We start from the raw sequence: 26903 nt of genomic DNA, 5'->3' as shown, positions 1-26903 counted from the left end.
TAAAAAGGCCCGTAGTGCCCACAGCAGAGTATAAAAATTAGTAAATTAATTTGTACATGAATTTTTACATTGAATTTTTGAAGTATTTAAACTATTTTTTGTGTTTTATTACTCCAATTACGCGCTTAAAACCACTAAAGACTTCAAATAGAATAAAAATAAACTAAAATTTTATTATTATAAAATATTTGTTTTATATAGATCAAATTGTCTATTTTCTTACAAAGATAGGAACAATATAAAATATATTTTATATTAAAAAAAACATTAAACAATGGAGACTATGAACAACTTTATGTAATTTAAACTGTTTCGTGTGTATTGTATGGAATCGTATTATTCGTCCATCTCTAATTTATAAACGCCTAGAAAATGGTCCAGGTAATTGAGAACATACAGGTAACCGTCAGGAGTTAATGTAATATCAGAAGGCCTACGAATGGGATCTGAAAACTGCACTTCGCCCAAATATTCTCCGTCCCAATCGAAGATCTGTAAAACAAAGATATTCTTAATGTTTCAGTGACTATCAAAAACTGTTTAAATTACAGCAGATGCTCACTAATCTGGTCAGAAGGGTTCCAGATTAGCGCAACTGCTGGATTACTGAATGTACAGACATAAAGGCAATGATGTGGCCAGTTCCCTTTGATGCTGTTGTTTCTTGGAAACAAGTAAGCAAACAATATGATGCACTGTCATGCAAGACCATACAAAGAAATAAAACAGAGTAAATAGGAAAACGGGATGTGTGGCAGGGCTAGCATTTTCAAAGGCAATCGCACTGGAAAGTATGCCGGATAAATGGGGACTGTATTAAGAATCGGAAAACTGATCGATTGTTTGTATGGTGCACTGAAAGACTGCCAATAAACTTTAATATATCTACTGTGTATGTCACTATCAACTTAGTTAAGACAGAGTATAGTTTAAACCGGGGTCAGCGACCTTTCAGCAGTGTTGTGCCGAACCTAAGTTATAATGTTATTCCAATTATAATGGCCTTAAGTTAATTGAATTATGTTCCTACATGTGAGGCGCATACACAACACATAAATGGCAACACATGCACATATTGTCACCATTTACATGTTTTGGCTGGCCATTTATATTACATAAGGCATTTATATGTTTTGTGTAATATAAATTCACAAGGAAGAGATTGTTTTTAATATACCATGGCCTACACTCTACTATGGTTTCCATTTAAATGTGTAATTAATAATTAAAATATAACTTTTACTACATTTCCATTTAATCAGAGTGCCACTAAACTTGACACGCAGGACGATTTTCAGTGGCACTCTGATTGAATAGACCAGGGTTGCTGAACCTTGATTTAAGCCATGCTAAAATCACTCTCTATTCCTCTTAATCCTTGCCATTGTCAAGTAATAACCTATTGTTTAAGTATTGTTGTTCTTCTCAAAAGCCATAGAACTTGGATAGAAACAGATCTAAACCACAGCTTAGGTCTAGACTTTTTTGTAAATTGGCAAAATAGCTTTATAGTAATTGTGGATTAATAACAGGATACCTGATGTTCGGCACTAGTTATGAGTAATCCTGAATCATAATAGAGTTGGTGTATGCAAATGAGAGATAATGATGATTTGCAGCATCAATTCTTGAAAATATGAATGAAGTGATTCCTTAAGAAGAAACTTGAACACATCCAATTCTTCTTCAGAAAGGAGGCACCCCTCTGGTGACATTGCTCAGAGTTGCCCCGGAGATGCAAGATTTGGCATCACAAACTTGTTCGTTGATTGATGGAATTAGTTTGACAGATCTAGAAGAGCAACTTTTGGCTCTCAAGTATAGTTTGGCCGCATGGTTTTATACCATTGTGTTGCCTCCTTTCTGAAGAAGAATTGGATTTGTTCAAGTTTCTTCTTAAAAAATCACTTCACGTATGTGTCACGTATGATATGTCCTTTTCTCTATGGTCTTTTAACGTTGTCACTTAAATTGAAGCATGAATTGTTTGAGAACTAGCCAGTTTGAGAACTATTGGCATATTGAAGGTAAGAAAATTGCAGGGAACTGGCCTGAAAATAAATAGCAATTACAGGAATATATTAGAAGTGGGGTTGATATCAACAACTTGTTATACAATATCTCAAAGAAACTCATCCACTACATGCCAGTGTGTTGCAAAGCTGTTATTAAGCTCTAGGTGGCAGTACAAAGTATCAGGATCCCATTCAACAACAAAACAAATCCAGCAACAAGTTGCTTAACTTTTCCAGCAACATTCAAAGTTTAATTTTAATTATTATAAAATGGCAAAGCTTAAGTTTGAGGGTAGAGATGAATTTTGTAAAAGAAAAATTGTAAATGCTAATAACGAATAAAATCATTATTCGTTATTAGCATTTACAATTTCAATCATGTCTCATATCTACTCGAGATATGAGACATATCGAGTTATGTCTCATATCTACTCGAGATATGAGACATAACTCCCCTTTATCTCTCCACCTCATTACCCTTTTACCATCAAAATTTAACAGCATCAATTCCCCTAATACACAAACCTCCACACAAAATTTCAGAAATTTTCGACAGAAAGAGAGTGAACAGCGATTACAAACTTTCAGGAGAGATAGAGAACACCTAGACAATGGGAAATCATATAGCAATGCAAGGTTGGAAACGCTTTCCTGGCGTGGTAGTGATGACACAAAACGCAAGAAAGGAAAGACGTGAACAGGGCGAGAAAACATGTTTATTATTCTTAGTACAGCAAAAACGCTGGGACATCTTTGGCTGGTGTACGTGATAGATGTCACTACGTAAATCGAAGCATCAGATGACATTGCATGTGCACAAGAATAATAAACATGTTTTCTCACCCTATTCATGTTCTTCCTTTCTTGTGTTTTGTGCCGTCAATATTGTGCCAAGGAAAGTGTTTCCGACCATGCATTGCTATGTGATTTCCTATCGTCTAGGTGTACTTTATCTCTCCTGAAAGTTTTTAACTGCTGTGCTGGTATACTCTGTATATAACAGAGCCAGGAAAGTAATAACTGTTCATGTTATGCCTTTCAGGTCTATTTATGCTGTAAACCTTTCTTTCGTTTCCATAACTGGAAACAGCAAGTTCTTATTAACAATATTGACAATTTCTTTTAAATAAGCAGATAAATTAATTAATGAGGAGTACTATCACATTAGAGGACATGTCAACCAATGCCATAAATAAGATCAGCTAGCACGAGTGAAAGAGAAAATATGCCCTGATCTGAATTGCCTTTAAGATTCAGTCCATTAATTATGTATACAGTTTACAGGAGGAATGGGGCTGTGCAAAGCATATTGTAGAGGGTCAAGACATTTCTATGTAAACTTTCTTTGCAGCGTCAATGGCCTATCTGCTTGTTCTTACTAGTAATGTGAATAAACTATCAATTAAAAAACATTTGCAGAACTTTTTAAGTCATTTCGTCAGTGTCAAGAGTCCACAAATTATTGTACACATAATTAAAGAGAAGGTTTTTCCATTGTACTGTACAGAAGCAATAATATTAGAAAAATACCAGAAACTAACCTGAATCCTGTCATTCTTGCTATCACCTATCAGCATTGTTCCACTGGAATCTAATGTGATTCCTGACGGTTCGTTGAAATTTCCGGGAGTTTTGCCATAAGAGCCGAAAATTTGAATTTCTTCTCCCAGTAGATTAGTCTTATACATTTTGCTTAATCCTAAAACAATAGAAATATGTTTAGTCTCTACTTACTAGAGCAGGGGTGGCCAACTTTTGTGTACGTAAGATCTACTTTTTATCTTAAAAATGTGTCGCGATTGACTTGTTGTCGTAGGCATAGTCTAAGTTCTAAGTGGCAAGAGGGAGGTGTGAAATACAAACTATCTCTACCGTGTCCCAACCTACTCTCTCTGTCCCTCTTCCCGCCTTTCTTTTTTTCGGTTTTATGACCTTTTGTCTACATTTCTTATTCCCCTTTTACAACTGTACGCAAATGAATTGCACACGGACCGACAAAACCGCATCTGAGGGAGGACGCAGAGATCCGACATCACTACAGTTGCATTTGTGCATTACGTTCGGTTACAAGTGTAACACATTAAGTCAAGACATTGCAAGTGATCGACCAAAATTGCTTTGCGATCGATCGGTCAATCATGATCGACTTGTTGGCAACCCCTGTACTAGAGAATAAAAATAATCTTAAACTCACCTAAATCGGATACAACCAACTCGTTATTATATGTGGCCATAAAACGACACTTTGAATTTTCTGGTCTGTTCAATAGAGGCTGATAAAAGCTCTTATATTCCAGCTGACCGTCCATGTTAAATGAAAACAACTTTGGCTGCCTACTCTCGCTTAGAGTCACCAACTTTTTGTCTTCTGTCAGCACCAATCCTTAAAACATTTTCAAATAATTATATTATATTATACAACCACTCATTTGATACTATAATTATAAGTGTATATAAATACCGAAAGGCCTGCTTAACATTTTATTGTCAGCAGTCTTGATGAACATTCCATTAGAATCATAAAAGTGAAGGGAATTATCATCTTTGATAACTAAATCCCCATTTTGAAACATAACAACTGCTGAAGGCCTGCAAAGTCTCTTACCTGAAAGTACAATTGCATAATTTAAATCTCTTAAACTTTAACCTTCAATTCTTTTTCTAGCAAACTTACCGTGACGGGTGGAATTAAATAGTGCTTTTCTCTTTCCGGTTTTGTCGACGATCCAAACTCTATGATTTCCCGTATCACAGATAACGATATCTTCATTATTGTTCACGGCTACGCCGATAGGATATCTGAGATCCACTCCACATTGCTTAGAAATCACGTGCGTGAGTTTGGCAGTTACTGGAACAATTTTCTCTGAATATTTTAAAATAGAGAACATTAAATAAGTGCGATAAACAAATATAGAACAAATTTTGGACACGAATGTATTCTTACCTTCGTCGTCATCTTCGGTATAATTCGAAGTTTTATGAACGCATACGCTAGCGTCTTTCATTGTGCCATTTAAATTCTCAGTTGTTTGTGGAGACCAAAACCTATCACCTCCAGTAGAACTGATCTTCGAGTTATCCATTCTGTCGGCACTTATACTTTCACTCCACTCAGACGTTAAGAATGAGCTATTGTTATTTGTACTCATTAAAACCTCTTTTGTTACACTACTGGAGTTTCTTTTTTCTTTTCTTTCAGTACAAAATTCATTTACATAACTTGAATTGACTGGTGTGTTTTCCTTTATCACACTAACAGTTTTATTACTTTTATTCTGATCAACTTCACTATTTTCAACAGAACACATGTTCAACCCCTCTGTTGGATAAATGTTTTCCTCTTTGCTCCATTCCTCAGGAGAATAGTGTTTTCCTGTGGTATCTAAAAACCTTTTTGGAATTTCTTCCTTTTCTACGAGACTATGTCCCATTCCAGTAACTTTAAAACTTTGTTTCTCGTCATTTTCTGTGCCGAATGAACTGCAAATGCCATCGCCGCTAAGAAGCTTCGGAGTACTTTCATTCCGATTCGGAATTTCGACAGTTTTAGGCGTTGACGTATCTACATGTGCATTTCGTAAAGGGCAAAATACACATTTTTCACATATAAATGGAGGAGCTTTTATTGTCAACGGGCTGTTTCTTACATGACGACCGTACAACAAAACAGATACTTTAAAATCAATACCGATAAAATTACGAAATGTAATTGAATAAAGACCATCCTTTCTATCGATGACATTCCCATAAAACTTTCTACCCGCAAAATTTTCAGCAAAAGCAGTTAGAGAATGAATTAAAAGAGAGTGCCAAGGTTTGCTACTTTTCACTTCTACCCAATACTTATTGTCCAATTCGGATACAGTAAAAGTTAGTTCCTCTGGCGAAACTGCACACGTTTTGAGATAACCAATAGCCGATTTGGCTATCGAAATATCTTCCGGTATAAAATCCAAAGAAATATAAGGTAGAAGACGCACTTCGGCAGGACTTTTCTCTACGATCCTCAAGACGTCGCGATAATGTTGGGAAGTGTTGCAGACATTTGAAAGGCTCGAAATGTATTCCTTGACTTTTCTCTGAAAATCAAGCAGGCTCTGATGCTTCGTTTGATAAGCGACATCCAATTCACTGATTAGCTCTTGTTTAATGGCACGTATTGTTCTTTTTATTGTCTTTTTTGCATTCAGGTATTTACTTTCCAGTGATACAAGGGTATTGCTTATTTTTAAAAGTTTCTTTTTATTACTGTCGATTACAGAATCTATGTCTACATATTTCGCATCCATCTTTACCTACAACAAGAAAAAAATTTCACATAAGAACAACATCCGGATGATTAACAAGTTAAATTTAATAAGTAGTTTGTTATTAAAATATTAAGGAACATGCTTCCATTAATAAGATGCAGTTTGAATCATCTCAGAATGGACTACAGGTGAATCTTTTAAGCATCTTTTGCATCAATAGATTATTTAACATTCAATATTGCAATGTTATAATCAAAATTAGAAAAAAATTACTACACAGGTTGCACAAAACTTAATTTTTCCTGCTTAGTTAATCAATAAATGAATGAATTCACTCATGTACATATTAACACTATTCTACAGGATCTGGAAACAAACTTGCATAATACAATAACAAAATGTACTTCTTTATCAGTGGAAATGTAATGTAGCAATTCACAAATGCTTTTGGAATCCACCTAATTCCAGCTTCAGGTTTTCAGATGATTTCCAATTCAAAACAAACTCTAAAAATCCTGAAGCCAGAATCAGGTGGATTCTAAAAACATATTTGTGAATTGCTACATTTTACACGTTCTTCTGGAAGCTGAAAAGGTTTAGTGGTCTTTTTTCTTTTTTGTTTTAATACTCTTTCCGCCTTGTGGACACTAAGAGGGCCTCTTATAGCAGGCCCATTATGGGTTCGGCAAGCACACAATGGGGCGACCGGGTGGTGAGGGACGGGGCCCAACATAACCAAACGGACCACCCCCGAAAAATTCCTAGGGACTCCTTGACCCATCCGGATTAGATCCCGGGTCCCCCAGAGCAGTAGGCTGCTACCTTGACCGCTCAGCCATCCAGCCACTCGTTTAGTGGTCTGAAAAATCTATCATACATTACATAAGGCTCTTCCAAAAAGAATGCTGTCATTTTAAATTATTGTAATTATGTTAATTATTATCTGAGAATGTTATAATGTGCATTAAAACATTGAAAAATTGCACAAGTTTCACATTTCCGTGTTTCAATTTCCCAATGTTTGCACCTCGTGACGCACTTCTTACCTTGCTATGGCAACCACCTCTCGTAGCAACCACAATCTACAGTTCCTGTAGATTACTTGTGTTGTACAATGATGTACGATTCCAACTTTTCAAACTGAGGAACACAGAATGCTTTCTCCGTTGCACACTTGCTATTTCCATTTATGGTGCTTCCTAGAGGTAGTGGACAAATGACAAGACGTTAGAATGCGTATGGGAGATGTAACTTGGATAGTTACTCTATTGACTGGTATATCTCGCATTCCTCTTAGATAATAATTAACATAATTACGGTCATTTAAAATAGTAGCATTTATTTTGGAAAACCCTGCATAAGAGCAAGTTGCATCTTTGAAGACAAAGAGAAGCTTGTCCTAATCTTCAGATGTGAATAATGAAAAGTAACTGTCCAACCTAGCGACTACAAACATTAACAGATGCTTATGAAATACTTTCACAGCTGAAAACAATTTCAGATGAATGGCTATTGAAGAAAACTGTGATTTGAATAGGAACCAGAAAGCACATGCAGTGAAGAATAGGTTGCAGTTTATAATGGTCATGGCAGGGATGATGACAGAAGAGAGATGCTGAGAATATCTTATCGCAGAATAGCCGAAAATTTAACAAATTTTGAGTTTAAGAGGCTGGGCGTGAACCGTGTTAAATAGCAAGACTTTATTATGGTCACAGGCTCTTCATAAGGACTCAAAGGATTATCATTATTAATATTAAATTGCATTTAAGTAAAAGTTTCAACTTTAATTTAAATTTATTTAATTGAGTTGCTGTTTCTCATAATAATATTCCTTTACTTGATTCTAAGTAGGATATATATTATTCCATATAATTAGGGATGTATTATCTCTAAAATCCATTTTGTTCTGTTCATTGACACCAACAGTCAATAATAGACCTATAAATGCTTGTAACTCAATTGTATCCATTAGTTTCCATGTGTTTTTCAATACTACGTTAGCTTCAAAATTGGTGTGCTTTAAAACAAGTACCAGTGTATTTTGGCCGAAAAATACAATGAAACTGTCAAGGGTCACAAATTTTATTTCCTGGTGATAGAATGACCTTACGAACACAACCACTGATTATATTATACTGTTTAGTTGTTCATGTTTTTTGTGGTTCTGATTTCCAAGTAACCTACACTGTTTATCTTGTCATCATTTTATTACTACTGAAGAACAAGAAATACATGTATAGCAGCACAAATCCCAAAACACACTAAAAATAAACTATAAAACAAGAACAACATCTGCACATACCTATAAGTACTGATGAAAAGAACAAAGACTGTAAATAATTTCTTACGAATCACCAAACTTGCAAGTTTCAATAAGTTCAAACCTGCAAACTTCTATACACTTCACTTGTGTCTAATGGAAACATTTGGGTTGTTACGTCGCTTTTTACAAAAATTGTTGAAATAATATAAAAACAACATTCTTCCGGAAAACATTAGTAAGATTAATTAATTGGAAGAACAAACAAAGAAGATAGAATAGATAAAGTGATTCTGTATGCAAATCAAATTTGAAAATGTGTCTGTCAGACACTACTGGGTTATTACTGTCTCAATATTTTATAGGTCCACCATTTGATTTAATTAAATCAAATACTATATCAGACATACATTTTACTAGTTTTTGAAGTTGTTGTTGTTTAATATTTTCACAACAATACATGATAGCTAATTTCAATTCATTTACAATGTTGTATTGTCTGTTTTGGCCATAAACAAGATGACTTATAATGCCCCAAACATTCTCTATTGGATTCATATCAGGACTCCATGATGGCCAATCAATTACATTAATTTTTTTTCATTAAACCAATTTTTAGTTACTTTGATGTATGAATGGCAGCATTATACTGTTAGAATTGTCATTTTTCTCACCCAATAAGTGATCCAAAAGTTATTAAATTTTGATAAAACAATTCTTGAACATATCTACAATGTTTGTTTTACCCCTCCATCCAAATCCTGCTCAAACCATCACAGAGATTCGCACCTTGCTGTGTGCTCATTCTGACTTCTTCATTCTTCCTCAAATCATGTCAGTAGTGGCAGTAACTGTCAGGTCCATCCAAATTCCATTTTTTTCATCTGAAAAGACTAAGGGGGCCCACTCCTCTTTCCATGTCATCTTGTCTATGGTCCACTTTAATCTAGCTGTTTTGTGCAATTGTGTTAATTTCGGTTTGGCATCCATTTTTGTAAATTTGGCACTTTTATGATTATGCATACATCTCCATACAGTTTCTGGTGAAACTGCAATTGGCAATATTGATGCCGATTCTCTGACAGCCAACTTGTTGACTGTCAGTAGTTGAAAAACCTTTCTTTCATTTCTAGGTGTAAGGAGTTTAGGCCTTCCACATTGCTTATTTCTGTCGTAATTTTCATCCAGAGTTAATACATTTCTCACAGCACATGTAGATTGATTTACAGCTGCCAAAATTTGTCTTAGAGATTGTCCTGCTCCTTTTAGTTAGTAAATTTCACGTACAGGTAACCCCCGTATAACACGGTAGTTACGTTCCAAAAAATTGCCGTGTTATGCGAATCCGTGTTATACGAAACAAAGAACTAATACGAAAAGGAGGGTTAGGTTCCAAAAATTAAAAAACATGCTAGTATATTTTCATAATTAAGATAAATATCTTCATTAAAATTTTTTTAAGTGATACATATTAATATAAATTAAACAATGTTTTCTTCGTCATCACTAAAAACACTATTAATTAACTGAGAGCGTTTTCTTTTTGGCAAGTTATCCTTATCCTCTGAGCATTTTTCTGCATTATCTTCAGACCCATGCTTTACCTTTTGCAAAATGTATGTAATTTTAGATTGCGTGCTTCTAGTTAAAAGGTCTTTATAAATTTCCTTATATGGTGCTAAGTATTTATGAAGAATAAAGCAAATATGGAATAAGGGAAAAACATTCGGCAACATCAGAAGCAGAAGCAGAAGCGTCGCGATCTGGCAACATTGAAACAAGTTTCGAGAAGGACCACGTGTACCGAGAAGAGAAAATTTACATATTTAAGTACTAATAGTTCACGAAAATAATAATTTTCGTGAACTATTATTACTTAAGTATGTAAAAATTTATTACATTTCCTGTTGTATGAGGGTTTTTCCCAATTCTCGAACCGTGTTAGAGTGAATCCGTGCTATAGAAGTGTCGTGTTATACGGGGGTTACCTGTATTTCCAACTCTTTTAGTGTTTTTCCATGTGGTATTGTTTTAAATCATAAAAAAAAACGTTTAAAATTGGCTCCACATTTGTAATAATAAATGATACTATCCTCTGGTGACAACTAATTAAACCAATAATTAATTAAAAACTTATCATGCTAATTTTATGCACCTGTGTTTATACTTTTGAAACAATCAAAAATTGAAAATCATTGATAATTTTTTTTGTAATTGTCAGATAGCTCTAAAAATTTCAGAAAATGTTTAAATTGATGTTGTAAACAACATACTAATATAATAAATACATTACTATTGTTAATGTTTTTGTTACTGAAAAAAGTTGGGCGTGTTTATAATTTTTAAACGGACTGTAATTACAATTGCAATGTTTATAGGATTATTAGTTACAATCAATGCTCTTTTTCTAAAAAATTACTGTTGATATGTACCAGTACTTTTTAATATTACTGTATCAGCCCAAATGTAAAGTTTAGTCCAGGAAAAAGAGGCATGTCGATTATGCACAGAAGGCCAAACTTCACGTGTTATTAATAATTCAATAGATATTTATACTGTGTACGTGTTTACTTATATATGTCACATATAGTATCTACAAAGCAATTTAAATAATTACAGTATTTAAAATATAAAAATATTTTTAAAAAAATAATCAAAATTTCATTGTTACTTGTTTCAACTCAATCCAAGCTCCGAATGAGATGGGACCTTGGGACTTTATCAGAGCATACCCATAGGAGCAAAAATGTCAAAGAAAGCATATCTCTACAAGCGACCCTTTGAATTACAGCCCGCAAAGTCAGGTCGCGCGAGATTGCAAGTCACGTCGCTCTGCTATGACCATTACGTTTAATTATTTAGCCGACACAACTCTGCCAGTTTCAAGTAACCCACTCGACTGTTCGTGGAGTACTTGGTGTTATATAGTTTTTGGAGAACGTGGGGTTACCCCACATGTGTGCAGAGGTGCAAGCGACAGCAAGCACCGAAGTACACGACTACATGAAGAGCAGCGGCCGAGGCAAGTGATAGCAAGTCTTGATGATGCAAAGCATTAAGAATAGGCAGTATACTGATACTCACACATGTTAACAACTGACCTTTGGAAGTAAATATCTTGTAAAGGGTCGAATTTACAGGTATGGTTCCTTTGACTTTTTTGCTCGTAAAGGGTGTCTAAAACTCTCGGGGATTGCGAAATCCCTCATTTAAAACTTGAATCTTACCTTAACAGCAGGAAATAAGATATTAAAGATTGACTCAAGTTTGATTCCGATCCAATGTGGCGGCAGACACCGATGTAGAACTCTGCCGTTCACTTATAATAAAGAAAATAACACTAATATTTAACTTACAAGTTATAAAATCCCGTTTAATAAACTATAAACCAACGAGACTAAAGTATATACCAGTCCAAATTATCCCAATGGCGGGAACAACGTTCACGTGAAAGTTAACCACGTGCTTCCGGCTTCGACACCACGACTCTCTCAGATTCAAATTTCATATAAAGTAATTGTATAGGTAAAAGGAATACGAGATTTTTTTCTTACTTTATTTTAAAAATGAAGCATATTTAACAGACATTCGTCAAACGCGTGACATTTTTCAGATAACCCACATATAAAATGCTATAAACGAAAAATCATAGGACTACTTTCCGATCGTGTACCGTTCGAGACACCATTGCTTAAGCTTGATGTCGTCGCGGAGATGCATGTTGGACGGCGGATGCACACAAACCGTGTGATGTAAGCCGATTTCTATGTCACTCCTTCACGTGACGACACATCTGACGCATTTCCATACAGCTTATTCTTCTTCCGTTCTTTTTGCACTACAATTTGCAGGCATCACGTGATAGAGTGAACGACGTTTTATTATTAATTAACACGTGGTTAGCTCTTTTATCACTTCGAACAGCGAAACAACGCTAAAACATTTCTATAGTTATGTCCCAAAAGACCCAAAAGAAAAAATAGTTGGAATTTAGTAAAAATCTGTAATTAAGGATTCAAAAATGCAGGCAAAATTAAAGAAATGATAAATAAATAAAAATTATTGCCTAAGCGAACAGTAAACGAGCGCAGGCTTCTGGGATGACTTTTGCGGTTTCGTGTCTGAGTTTTAAAAACATATTCACACGTTAGATTCTAATGGTTTTGGTCTCAGAATGCTCAGTAGACCCTGGCATGTGTATAAATTATATTTTAGAAAATATAATTGTTTCTCAGATAAGATATAATAAAAAAACTCTTAATCTTTAACGCTTAATAACAAAGGGGTATTTTGACATTTTTAGGTGCGGTTTTTTGTAATATAAAGCCAGACAGTTGCTTCATATTTTTGCAGAGTTTAGTGAATTTCGGTTGAACTACCAAAATGTTATCCGAGTTCACAGAACTTGTTCTTTGAAACTCGGATAACATTTGAAGATTAAGCGTTTTTTCATTATATATTATCTGAGAATTAATTATATTTTCTAAAATATAATTTATACACATGCCAGGGTCTACTGAGCATTTTGACACCAAAACCATTAAAATCTAACGTGTGAATATGTTTTTAAAACTCAGAAACGAAACCGCAAAAGTCATCCCACAAGCCTGCGCTCGTTTACTGCTCGCGGGCGGCAAATCGAACGATCGATCACGTAATGTTCAAAGTCATTGTCATAATATTCACCCCACCTATATCAATCAAAACATCCTATACCAAATCACTGTGAATGTGAGTTAACAATTATACTTAATTGTATCGATTTAGAGCTAATCAGAAAGACACGGGAAGGCTCTAAATTTAATTTTCGAATTAAAAAAATATCCATTAACGAGGTGTTTAACTTTCCCGGCAACATTTTAACTGTGTGTGTAGAGCCATCTGTTATCATATTTTATTACTAAAAAATATATATATTTTTTCATTTTTAATTATTATAAAATGGCAAAAAGCTTAATTTTTTGGGTAGGGATGGTTATTATAAAAAACTGTAAATGCTAATAAGGTGTAAAATCGTCATTAAGTCCGACCCTATTCGAGATACAACAAACGAAACTCCTCTATCTCCCCACCCCGTGGACCTTCAATCACCAAAATTTAATGGCCTCAATCTCCCTAATACACAAACCTCCCTGCAAAATTTCAGAAATTTTCGACAAAAAAACACAGGAATAATAAAGCTTCGAAGAGGATCATACATACAAACCCCCCCCAATATTTTTGCATTTCTCGACTTTTCAAGGCTCCACCGGGTTCAAAAATGTAAAACTCTACGGGGGGTATCTTTCGTAGATTTATAGTTTATTAATTAAATGGAATTTTATAACTTGTAAGTTAAATATGTGTTTTTTCCCCCCCTTCTCTCTCTATTATAAATAAACAGCAAAGTTCTTCATCGGTGTCTGCCGCCATATTGAATCGGAAAAAATCGATCGTCATACCTTCCCTCTGTTATATAATAAAACATAAAGTAAAAAAAGAAAAACATATGTTGCGAAAGTAAGCCTAATTGGGGGCCCGGTAGAGGGCCCCAATAAAATGAATAAATTGATCCTGGCTTCAGAAAGGCCCCAAATTTAGTCTTTCATGTAAAAGAAAGGATAAGAAAGCATGCTTTTATCTGTTTTGATTATTTTCTTCGTGTATTTTTATTGTTTTCGAAGAGGAAGGGCCCTACATTTATGCCTATACCCTACTGAAAACTGTATCATGTTAATAAATATCGTCTATCCTTATTCATTTAAATATAAATCGTATGTCCCTTTCAGGCCATAGGGCCTGAAAGGGACTTAAAACACTTAAATAGGGGCAGCTTCTTGTAAAAAGTCTTCCCGCGAATTACATTGTTGTACACAATAAGCAGTCTGAAAGTTATTTCGTATAATTCACTAATATTTTATTGACACTCTTTTTTAGTTGCATAAAATATGAAAGACAAACATGCAAATTAAAACGTGTTATTTTTTTTATACATATATTAATAATTCACTCTCTGGGATTATTTTCTAATCCAAAACTCCCATCATATGGTTCGTAAATAAACGAGTAGACAGAAAGAAAACGTAGCTGTTATATAATACAAACACCTCAATAGGGCGTTGCTGCTGAACGATCAACAATGAGGACCAAAGACTGATTTTAAGGTTCAGTGAAATTCTTTATATTAATCATAATTTCCATATTAGCATGTTTTTTTTTTTAATGGCAGGGTGTTTATTTATATGCTGTACGTGTTTGCATAAAATGGGCTTTTAACCTGTATTTTTAAAGTGAAAATTCGGATAAACTTTAGTTAATTCAGTTAAGGAACAACAGATGTCGCTAGCTACACATTTATCAGTTTTCCCATGAAAGCTTTCAGTATCTGATTCGAACTCGAACCAGGATCCTTCATGATTAGATTGTTTGTATAAGGCAACGCGACAAACTGGGCAATCTGCAGAAGAAAAATGCCTCCCGGAGGACTTTAGATGTTATAAATGTAATGAAAACTCCGTGTGACCAGGCAAGACGCGAACCAACGACTAACTTCAACCGTTTCATCTACTCAGCCACTGGTGGGTCCAGGGTCCTTCAGGATTATAAGCAGCAGCCTTTACTACTCGGATGATTGAGCGGTATAGATGGCAACCACTCTGAAGGACCCAGGATCAAATCCGGAGGATCGAAAATTTCCCGTGCCTCACCCATTATGGACTCGCTCGAACCCATAATGGGCTTGCTGAAAAGGTCCTTTCGTGCCCACGGGGGGAAAGGATTAAAAGTCCAAAATCATTCGTTTATTTTCCACAAGATGTTAATTTACATAAAGAAGAATTCTGGCTGCATCGGTTTAAGGGTAAGGGGCAACGCAACACGCAGGCGACCTGCCAGGAGGAAATGCCTCTCGGGAGGACTTTCTATTAAAAAAAACTGGCTCTTAATTAGATGCTCAACACGTGAGAAACCCACGTGGCTAGCCCATTAGTGATGAGGCATTAACCGTTGTTTAATGGTTTTATCCACTCCACAACTAGTGGGCAAGATTTTAGGTTTGGGCAAAATCATAACTAAAGTGTTCATAAATGTTTAAAATACTCGTAAACTTACACTTCAACAGACTATACAGTATTCTATAATATTTTGCACAGCACCCTCACTAAATGGTAAAGTGTATACAACTTTTGATGGATTATNTTCTCGGAGCGGATTAAAATAGATGGCACATTAATTTTACACGTGACTTGTTGTTGTGAGCTTTTGATAGCCTTTTCTTAATATTTATAACGTGTTCGGTTACACGTCACCCAGATTTTAAGAGCTGTAACAATAGAATTTTTATGATTTTTTAACTTTTAAAACAGGTTTTTTTGGCTCGTATAAGAGGTTCAAAGACCCGATAACGTCGTGATATTTAAATTTTAAGCGTTTAAAATGCTCCTATACTTACTCCCGACTTCGTCCCTCATGACAGGTCAGAATTAAAAGAAATTTCTAGTGAGTCTTTCTAGTATTAATAATTCTAATAATTTTAAGAAGTTTGTAGCTTAAGGTTCTATTCTAATTCTTGTAATAGGCTAAGTGTTTGGAAGTTAATCTTTTAATACCCTTTGAGTATACTTATTCTACACGGTGGATGGAAAGTAACTAGGCATTAAGAGATCTCTATAATTTTTACATTTATAAAGCAGAATAGATGAAAATTATTTATCTTGTATATTATTAAAAGGAAATAAGGATGAATATCTTAAAATTAATATATAACCCCGTCATCTGCAACAACGCGTTTTTCCGAAATCGTGACATGGTTGGACGGCTAATTCTTAATCGAACTTGTCATTTTCGCTTCCAATGACAGTTTGTGATTGTTTCCGGAAGGATTGTGGCACGACGTTCCTTCATCCTACGTCAACATCTCTACACGACAACTATCAATTTCAAAACTTCGTAGCGTGCAACTTGCGCTCTAAATAGACAAGCAGTGGGCTATCCTTTTTACCACTACGCGTGCAGCCTGTCTCAGTTAATATCCAAACGTTAGATGTAAATATTATAAAATGCCATTGATGTTTTTACATGATCACTTAAACTTATCACAATTTACCTATTATTACAAAAATTATAGTGATTTCTCAACGCCTAGTTACTTTCCACCCATTCCGTAGATCCGTTTGATGATGCCCCGAATCCTAGATAACACTGTTCTAAACATAGCACAGTTCCTGTTTCTCGGATTAATTTATAATAATTTATCAAGTTCTTGAAAGCTGATAAGATAACAAGGGGTAAAGTTTTGCCAGAGTTTATATAGGTTGTGTCTGACTTTATCAAATCAATAATATTTATACCATGTGAGCGCGTGTACAAATGTGCCCCTGTGTGTCTGTGTGTAAATAAACTTGCATCGTTGGCTCATGGCAGGAATGAACTCTTAGAAAACCAAGAGAACGAGGGTTTTTTACAATACAATTTTATTTTTAGCACCTGTTATAGCTAGAAATTTGGAGAATTATAACGTTATCGAGCCACATCTTCCTGAACATTATAAGAATTTGTTACAATAGGGATATAAACAAGTCTACAAGTCTGGAAACTTGCACGCACAATAGCACTGATTCCTTATCTGATTGCATCCGGAACATACAATTCTCGATTATCCGGTTTAATGGAATATATAACCAGTAAGGATACTTTTATTTCTACATTATATAACAGAGGGAAAGTATGGCGATCGATTAAAAAATGACCTCTCCACCCTAACGTTTTTACATTTTTAACGTTTTTGGACTTGGGGGACCTTTAAATAGACGAGAAATAAAGAAAATTGGGGGTTTTCTGTATGTATGGAGGGTAGTGTGTGGGGGAGGCACGATTTTGTTCGCTTATTTTGAAGCTTAATAACCCCCGTGCCTTTTGCCGAAAATATCTGAAATTTTACAGGGAGGTTTGCGTTTTAGGGGCACTAATGCTATTAAATTTTGGTGGTTAAAGGTCAAGAGGGTGGGGAGACAGTGGGAGTCACGTGTCGTGTCTCGAGTGGGGTCGGAATTAATGATTTTACTCGTTATCATCACTTAAAATCTTTTAAAAAACTTGTCTTTTCCCTCGAAATTAATTAAACTTATTGCCATTTTATAATAATTAATAATTTAAATAATCATTTTTTAAAACAAAATCTAGCAACAGATGGAGCCACACGCAATTTTAACTTATTTTTTTGGTCGGGAAAGTTATGCAACTCGTTGCTAGATTTTAAAATTAAATATAAAGGCGTTTATACTTAAAAATTCTTATTTAAACTGCTGTAAAAGCTTGCACGTTCACAAAGCACGTTTATAAATCACAGACAAACCTGTAATGACAAGAGATATCGCAGCGATAACCTTTACAAAGCGTGTTTAATGCACGTGATGTATCTTTCATCTAGCTTCTGACCAGCAGTACACAACTGACAGGAAATAATTTACATAAATCAATGCAGAAAGTTTAACAGATACGATAGAAAACAAGGAAGAATGGAGCATAAAATTATATTTACGCTAAAGATATACGTGGCATACCAATCAAAATATGCCAGAGGAACATCCAAGGGTTGCTTATGATGCTGCAGTACCCTCTTGATAGCAAATTAGTTCTGTTTAAAATACTATATACATCGCACGACTTCAATTACATACGATTAAGTAATTGAGTAACGTGCCACAGATGGCACGCGCTTTGGTCCTCCCGAATCTGCCACGAGCACCACCACTATTAGTTAAACACACATCTCGCTGGATTGCCTTGAAACTAACTACTGGTGCAGTAAACAAGTTCCAAATACCTCTGTATTGTTACGTAACTTGTGTAGGCATACAACAAACATAATACAAGCTTAAAAAGTATAATAAAACTTAAAATAGTTGTTTAAAAGATTACAGTAATCGCCTTAACGCCATGTTTTTGTGAAGGTTAATCCCATAGCATCAACTTCCGATTGCTGAATATTGTAAATATTCTAATATAAATACTATGTATTAGCTTTAAACACTGAATTATATATATTTAAATCCTATTTATTTTTAGATCTCGCGAGAAAAGTGAACTTAACTGATCAATATTGTAGAAATTCGGTCTGACTTTGTATAAATATATGCAGAAGGTATGTACAGTAAGTCGAAGGGTATATTTGTTCAATTATTTTTAGTCGTTTAGTTCATATTTATTGGTGTTTTTCACCATTTCTTTCTTTCTTTTCATTGAATACAGCTTCAAAATTCCACTTGAAGTAGATTTTAAATATGAAAAAAAAAATCCAGGGAGTTGCGTGACTTTCCGGGCAAACAAAAAATTTAAAATTGCGTGTAGCGCCATCTGTTGCGAGATTTTATTTGAAAATACTTTATATTATTAATTATCATAAAATGACACAAAGCTTCGAAGGTAGAGAGAAATTTTATTTTAAAAACAAACAAATTGTAAATGCTAATAACGAGTAAAATCTTTATTAAGTCTGACCCCTCTGGAGATGCGACACGTGAACCCTTCTATCTCCCGTACCACTCGACCTTTCACCACCAGAATTCAACGGCATTAATCCCCCCAACACACGAACCTCCTCGCAAAATTTCAGAAATTTTCGACAAAAGGCACGGGTGTTATTAAGCTTCAAAGTGGGTAAAAAAAATCGCTCCTCTCCCACACACTACTCTCCAATTTTTGGCATTTCTCGATGTTCGAAGGACCCTCCCCCGAGTCTAATAATGTAAATCTTTGGGGGTCGTTTCTTGACCGATCGCCATACTTTACATAAAAGCCGGGTGAGTAATGTATATAATTTTACTGGATTATAACTAAACATGGATTATGCCAACAATCATTTTACTTTATAAATTTATTAAATATATAACTGCTGTCATTACGCTAATGTCCACATGCGACCCGGTGTTGTTAGGCTATTATTTATTCAGCATGGCAACTGAAATTGCTAGTTTATAGCTATTCTACACGAAACAGTATTTGACAATGAAGCAATACATTAAAAAACACTCGATATCGATCTCCCTTTAAATTAACATAAGAACTGAGATATATTGTGTTTACTACGCTTTGTATTCATAGAATGTAGTAGACTACACTATTTTTTAGGTTAGTACAGCTGTAATCTATAGTATAAGTGTGTATAACGAATATATAAATGCAAATACACACTTAAATATGTATATACCCTTGTATTCTTCATATACAATATACAAGTATGTATTGAGGCTGGCATGTAAAGAACAATGAAATATATATGCGTACATACTGTATGTAAGAACTGTGCAGTACAGTCGACCCCCCTATAACACGGTAGATACGTTCCGTTCTTTATGAATCGATTTCTTACGAGTCCTTGCCAATCACAGCCCGACACGTATGAAGTTTACGGACTACGGCTGTTTGAAAGGTTTTCTTCCATAAAATTAATATATAATTTATATATAATTATATGTACAGTATTTAATGTATATATAATTTTTATATAATACTGTACAGACGATAGTAAACTCAATTTACCCGCCTAAACTCTCCGTAGCGTGGCGCTGGACGGCGGAAAGTAGTTCGGCTGCCCGATGACGTTTTACCGAATTATAGGAGTTTTTTTACCAGGATTGTACGGATACCGTCGCAATTTTTTCGCCGTCTTATAGGAATCGTAATTATAGGAACCCGTGTTATAGGGAGATCTACTGTATTTCATATATACAGTAGACAGGGATTATGAAACATGTATAAATGAAACATTTAACAAGGCATGTTGATATATGTATAATTTTATATGTAGATATACAGTCTACATGTTATTTCACACACCTATCAGTGTTCTCTTATACAAGTTTCATAATGGATATTATGTGGAATACAATTCTTACAGCTTCATCATTACATATACATGATTATAATTAAAGAATGCTAGTTATAAAAATGCCCGCCAGGGCGGTAAATGGCATTGCAATACCGTAATGTATAACTGAAAATGTTTGAAAAATTTCGTAACAGCATTCTCCGTTGTGGGAAATTTGATGAAATCATTGCGAAACTCGAGTAAACAATCATATTTTCATGTTACAGAGCATGCTGCTGCGTTACCACGTATGTATGGTAGCATTTTGAGTTATCCATTACGATATTGCAACGCCATTTACCGCCCCAGCGGAAATTTTTTATAATTAATATTATTTTCTGTTTCAGATAAATTTCCATTACTGTAGAAGTCTCTGCGTAAAATATGACGTCATTTTGCCGATCCGTTTCCGAGTTATAATGTTTTGAAATGAGAACTTTGACATGCAGACTGTATTTCATGGTTCCTTACACATGCCAGTGCATGTATAAAGTGAGAAAGTGCATCACAGACGATAATTCAAGTATATATGAGCATATTTCGTCACAAATGGGGGTAAAATGCCGCTAATTGCATTATTGCGTCATTAATTGCGTTTGATCGGAACGCAATTAATTGACATACCGTGGCAATTAAGTGTATTTTATTCAAAATATCGCGTGAAAAAATCTATCATAAATTCATTAAAACAATTTCCTGAGACAATTCGATCGTTGGAAATATTTTATAAAGTAATTTAAAAGAATAAATTAATTTAATTAAATAAGTAATAAAGTTGGTCTGCGCCGAATTAAACGTCATTAAATGCGCATTTATATTTAATTAAAAACTATAAAATTTAATTTCTTTCTATGGGAAAGCGGTCATATTTTATAAAATAAGAAATAAAATTACATAATTTCTGGAAAAAAATATTTTAAAAAAATAATAAAAATTGTTTAATATTTCAACTCCATCTTTAAACGAGAGAAAATTCAAACCGACCAATCACGAAACGTGGAACGGAAAAACTTCGGGTCGGTTTCTATAGAAACGGCGATAAAAATTCAAAAATAACTTATTATTTTCTTAAATGTAATGATCGAAACGACAATAAACTTTTAAAAATAGAATAAAATTTGATAAAAATAATTTTAAAAGTTTATAATTAATTAAAACAGGAAACAATTATCGTCGTTCGGCGTAGGATGCGGGATGATCGTCAAGCAAACAAATTCGACGTTGCTATGGAGAATCACGTGATCGGACGAAGTTATTAATTTATTTTTGAATTTTTTTTTTTTAATAAAATTAATCGAATGTTAAATCTAATCGATTTATGTTTATTATTATTTATTTATGCGAGATAATGACTATCTAGCATGCGTTCGAGCAAGTTATTGAACTTTTTATCGATGATTAATCACTTTTATGTAAGATGTTTTGAATTTTCTACCTTATAAATGCGGGTAATTAGCAATTTATTCTTGGAAATTTCCCTGTCGTGTATAAAACACGATTATTTACGTCGGAATCACGTGATAAATACAACATTTCATCCCTATTTTTGTAGACAATTTGTATCTGTTACGTAATTATAAATTAGTCTGAATTATTAAAAGTAATTTTTCGATAGGGAATTTCCCCGTCTGAACAATTTTCCTGCATTTTTTCGTTAAATCTAATCGGATTTTTAAAAAATCTAAAGAAATTTAAAAGCAAATATTTTTGAAATTTATTGTAATAATTAATATTCCGATTTTTTACTTTTATATACGTAAAAATTTAATTTTATAATTTCCCTAACGAGGGAATTTTCAAACGATAACAAAATTATTCCTGATTTTTAATTTTTTTCTGAAATTATTACGTTAATTCATTTTAAATCTAGATTACATTTAAAAATATATATATATATATTCNCTTAATTAGATAGTTTCGCAATAATAGAAACATTATACATTCGTTCTTTATTAAATATATATATATATATAAAATTCTATTAAACCATTTAGTAATTGATTTACAGCGCCAATTTTTCCCTGGCGGAAACTGTATAACATTACTTTTTGCACCATTCTCTGACGTATTATCTAATATGGATATAGGATGATATATTGATACTTTACAGCGTCAATTTCTCCCTGGCGGAAACTGTATAACATTACTTTTTGCACCATTCTCTGACGTATTATCTAATATGGATATAGGATGATATATTGATACTTTACAGCGTCAATTTCTCCCTGGCGGAAACTGTATAACATTACTTTTTGCACCATTCTCTGACGTATTATCTAATATGGATATAGGATGATATATTGATACTTTACAGCGTCAATTTCTCCCTGGCGGAAACTGTATAACATTACTTTTTGCACCATTCTCTGACGTATTATCTAATATGGATATAGGATGATACATTGATACTTTACAGCGCCAATATCTCCCTTGTGGTAACAGTATGATACTACCAATACTTTTTGTCCCATCCTGTTTGACATATTATGTAATATAGATATAGAATTATACGTTGGTACTTTACAGCGCCAATATCTCCCTTGTGGTAACAACATGATATTACTTTCTTGCACCTTTCTCTTCGACATATCATTTAATACGGATACTGACTGAAAACGTGTCCCGAAATACAGGAAAATTCACGGATTTTTCTATCCGTTCCTGCTTATTGCTAGACAATATCTTAGTTCTATAATTTAACAAATTATCGTAGCCATATTTCTGCCAGCAAGCACTTAAGATAACTTATCAGGGTAGGTTATAAAGTGTACACCAAGCAATCTAGAAAAATTCCTTTCACTACAAATAAAAGAAAGAAGGTTTATAAACGCAGCATGATATAATTTTGCTCCATTGCCAATTAGAAATAGAAAATCTGGCAATCCACGAGGAGCACTTCTATTTTGGCACATGCCAAACTAATTTTGACTGATTTAATGAATGTTACGTTAGATTTTATCACGAATCCTTGAACTGGATACGAATTTAATGAACACCTGAAAGCCACAATATCGAATGGCACATTGCCAGATCGATTGTTTTGTACGTATTTTACTTTAAACTCGTACACGTAAATTATACACGAAGTATATACACGTATTGCGTTATATTGTAGTTGAAATCTTGTGTAAATTATATAAAATTTTATTAATTTTTTAAATGTTTACGTGTGGAGTAACTTTCGAACTGTATCTTTGCCAAGATTTTCTCGGAGCGGATTAAAATAGATGGCACATTAATTTTACACGTGACTTGTTGTTGTGAGCTTTTGATAGCCTTTTCTTAATATTTATAACGTGTTCGGTTACACGTCACCCAGATTTTAAGAGCTGTAACAATAGAATTTTTATGATTTTTTAACTTTTAAAACAGGTTTTTTTGGCTCGTATAAGAGGTTCAAAGACCCGATAACGTCGTGATATTTAAATTTTAAGCGTTTAAAATGCTCCTATACTTACTCCCGACTTCGTCCCTCATGACAGGTCAGAATTAAAAGAAATTTCTAGTGAGTCTTTCTAGTATTAATAATTCTAATAATTTTAAGAAGTTTGTAGCTTAAGGTTCTATTCTAATTCTTGTAATAGGCTAAGTGTTTGGAAGTTAATCTTTTAATACCCTTTGAGTATACTTATTCTACACGGTGGATGGAAAGTAACTAGGCATTAAGAGATCTCTATAATTTTTACATTTATAAAGCAGAATAGATGAAAATTATTTATCTTGTATATTATTAAAAGGAAATAAGGATGAATATCTTAAAATTAATATATAACCCCGTCATCTGCAACAACGCGTTTTTCCGAAATCGTGACATGGTTGGACGGCTAATTCTTAATCGAACTTGTCATTTTCGCTTCCAATGACAGTTTGTGATTGTTTCCGGAAGGATTGTGGCACGACGTTCCTTCATCCTACGTCAACATCTCTACACGACAACTATCAATTTCAAAACTTCGTAGCGTGCAACTTGCGCTCTAAATAGACAAGCAGTGGGCTATCCTTTTTACCACTACGCGTGCAGCCTGTCTCAGTTAATATCCAAACGTTAGATGTAAATATTATAAAATGCCATTGATGTTTTTACATGATCACTTAAACTTATCACAATTTACCTATTATTACAAAAATTATAGTGATTTCTCAACGCCTAGTTACTTTCCACCCATTCCGTAGATCCGTTTGATGATGCCCCGAATCCTAGATAACACTGTTCTAAACATAGCACAGTTCCTGTTTCTCGGATTAATTTATAATAATTTATCAAGTTCTTGAAAGCTGATAAGATAACAAGGGGTAAAGTTTTGCCAGAGTTTATATAGGTTGTGTCTGACTTTATCAAATCAATAATATTTATACCATGTGAGCGCGTGTACAAATGTGCCCCTGTGTGTCTGTGTGTAAATAAACTTGCATCGTTGGCTCATGGCAGGAATGAACTCTTAGAAAACCAAGAGAACGAGGGTTTTTTACAATACAATTTTATTTTTAGCACCTGTTATAGCTAGAAATTTGGAGAATTATAACGTTATCGAGCCACATCTTCCTGAACATTATAAGAATTTGTTACAATAGGGATATAAACAAGTCTACAAGTCTGGAAACTTGCACGCACAATAGCACTGATTCCTTATCTGATTGCATCCGGAACATACAATTCTCGATTATCCGGTTTAATGGAATATATAACCAGTAAGGATACTTTTATTTCTACATTATATAACAGAGGGAAAGTATGGCGATCGATTAAAAAATGACCTCTCCACCCTAACGTTTTTACATTTTTAACGTTTTTGGACTTGGGGGACCTTTAAATAGACGAGAAATAAAGAAAATTGGGGGTTTTCTGTATGTATGGAGGGTAGTGTGTGGGGGAGGCACGATTTTGTTCGCTTATTTTGAAGCTTAATAACCCCCGTGCCTTTTGCCGAAAATATCTGAAATTTTACAGGGAGGTTTGCGTTTTAGGGGCACTAATGCTATTAAATTTTGGTGGTTAAAGGTCAAGAGGGTGGGGAGACAGTGGGAGTCACGTGTCGTGTCTCGAGTGGGGTCGGAATTAATGATTTTACTCGTTATCATCACTTAAAATCTTTTAAAAAACTTGTCTTTTCCCTCGAAATTAATTAAACTTATTGCCATTTTATAATAATTAATAATTTAAATAATCATTTTTTAAAACAAAATCTAGCAACAGATGGAGCCACACGCAATTTTAACTTATTTTTTTGGTCGGGAAAGTTATGCAACTCGTTGCTAGATTTTAAAATTAAATATAAAGGCGTTTATACTTAAAAATTCTTATTTAAACTGCTGTAAAAGCTTGCACGTTCACAAAGCACGTTTATAAATCACAGACAAACCTGTAATGACAAGAGATATCGCAGCGATAACCTTTACAAAGCGTGTTTAATGCACGTGATGTATCTTTCATCTAGCTTCTGACCAGCAGTACACAACTGACAGGAAATAATTTACATAAATCAATGCAGAAAGTTTAACAGATACGATAGAAAACAAGGAAGAATGGAGCATAAAATTATATTTACGCTAAAGATATACGTGGCATACCAATCAAAATATGCCAGAGGAACATCCAAGGGTTGCTTATGATGCTGCAGTACCCTCTTGATAGCAAATTAGTTCTGTTTAAAATACTATATACATCGCACGACTTCAATTACATACGATTAAGTAATTGAGTAACGTGCCACAGATGGCACGCGCTTTGGTCCTCCCGAATCTGCCACGAGCACCACCACTATTAGTTAAACACACATCTCGCTGGATTGCCTTGAAACTAACTACTGGTGCAGTAAACAAGTTCCAAATACCTCTGTATTGTTACGTAACTTGTGTAGGCATACAACAAACATAATACAAGCTTAAAAAGTATAATAAAACTTAAAATAGTTGTTTAAAAGATTACAGTAATCGCCTTAACGCCATGTTTTTGTGAAGGTTAATCCCATAGCATCAACTTCCGATTGCTGAATATTGTAAATATTCTAATATAAATACTATGTATTAGCTTTAAACACTGAATTATATATATTTAAATCCTATTTATTTTTAGATCTCGCGAGAAAAGTGAACTTAACTGATCAATATTGTAGAAATTCGGTCTGACTTTGTATAAATATATGCAGAAGGTATGTACAGTAAGTCGAAGGGTATATTTGTTCAATTATTTTTAGTCGTTTAGTTCATATTTATTGGTGTTTTTCACCATTTCTTTCTTTCTTTTCATTGAATACAGCTTCAAAATTCCACTTGAAGTAGATTTTAAATATGAAAAAAAAAATCCAGGGAGTTGCGTGACTTTCCGGGCAAACAAAAAATTTAAAATTGCGTGTAGCGCCATCTGTTGCGAGATTTTATTTGAAAATACTTTATATTATTAATTATCATAAAATGACACAAAGCTTCGAAGGTAGAGAGAAATTTTATTTTAAAAACAAACAAATTGTAAATGCTAATAACGAGTAAAATCTTTATTAAGTCTGACCCCTCTGGAGATGCGACACGTG

At 34.1% G+C, this 26903-nt stretch overlaps 2 protein-coding genes across 5 annotated transcripts in view; one reads left to right on the top strand and one right to left on the bottom strand.

Moving 5' to 3' along the window:
* The window catches only part of LOC111626654 (trifunctional nucleotide phosphoesterase protein YfkN-like), a 50311-nt gene that overhangs the window by 4097 nt on the left and 19311 nt on the right, over positions 1–26903 (top strand). The gene's annotated exons all lie outside the window — the stretch shown is intronic.
* Positions 209–12150, bottom strand: LOC111626630. 4 transcript variants are annotated; one of them, XM_023370102.1, is made up of 7 exons: positions 12086–12150; positions 4963–6313; positions 4690–4881; positions 4477–4620; positions 4210–4398; positions 3557–3714; positions 209–492 (listed from the first exon to the last, which is right to left on the bottom strand). In XM_023370102.1, exons 2-7 carry the CDS (start codon positions 6305–6307, stop codon positions 337–339), a joined length of 2184 nt encoding a protein of 727 aa, XP_023225870.1. In that variant the 5' UTR covers positions 6308–6313; positions 12086–12150; the 3' UTR covers positions 209–336. The 4 variants fall into 4 exon arrangements, with proteins under 4 accessions (XP_023225870.1, XP_023225853.1, XP_023225863.1 ...); XM_023370085.1 differs by lacking the exon at positions 12086–12150 and adding an exon at positions 11942–12036; XM_023370095.1 differs by lacking the exon at positions 12086–12150 and adding an exon at positions 11759–12020.

Source organism: Centruroides sculpturatus, unplaced genomic scaffold, assembly GCF_000671375.1.
Source record: "Centruroides sculpturatus isolate CEXI.00-Female unplaced genomic scaffold, Cexi_2.0 scaffold203, whole genome shotgun sequence".
Classification (NCBI taxonomy): domain Eukaryota; kingdom Metazoa; phylum Arthropoda; class Arachnida; order Scorpiones; family Buthidae; genus Centruroides; species Centruroides sculpturatus.
The sequence above is the reverse complement of the archived record's forward strand: the minus strand, read 5'-3'. Positions and strand labels throughout refer to the sequence as shown.

What these genes read in the sequence shown, in the direction of transcription:
- LOC111626630 (XM_023370102.1), bottom strand. Translation starts at nt 6,307, where the DNA reads ATGGATGCGAAATATGTAGACATAGATTCTGTAATCGACAGTAATAAA. An exon ending in GTTGGTTGTATCCGATTTAG is followed by an intron (nt 3,715 to 4,209) that starts GTGAGTTTAAGA and finishes CTATTGTTTTAG; the next exon opens with GATTAAGCAAAATGTATAAG. An exon ending in GCAAGAATGACAGGATTCAG is followed by an intron (nt 493 to 3,556) that starts GTTAGTTTCTGG and finishes TTTGTTTTACAG; the next exon opens with ATCTTCGATTGGGACGGAGA.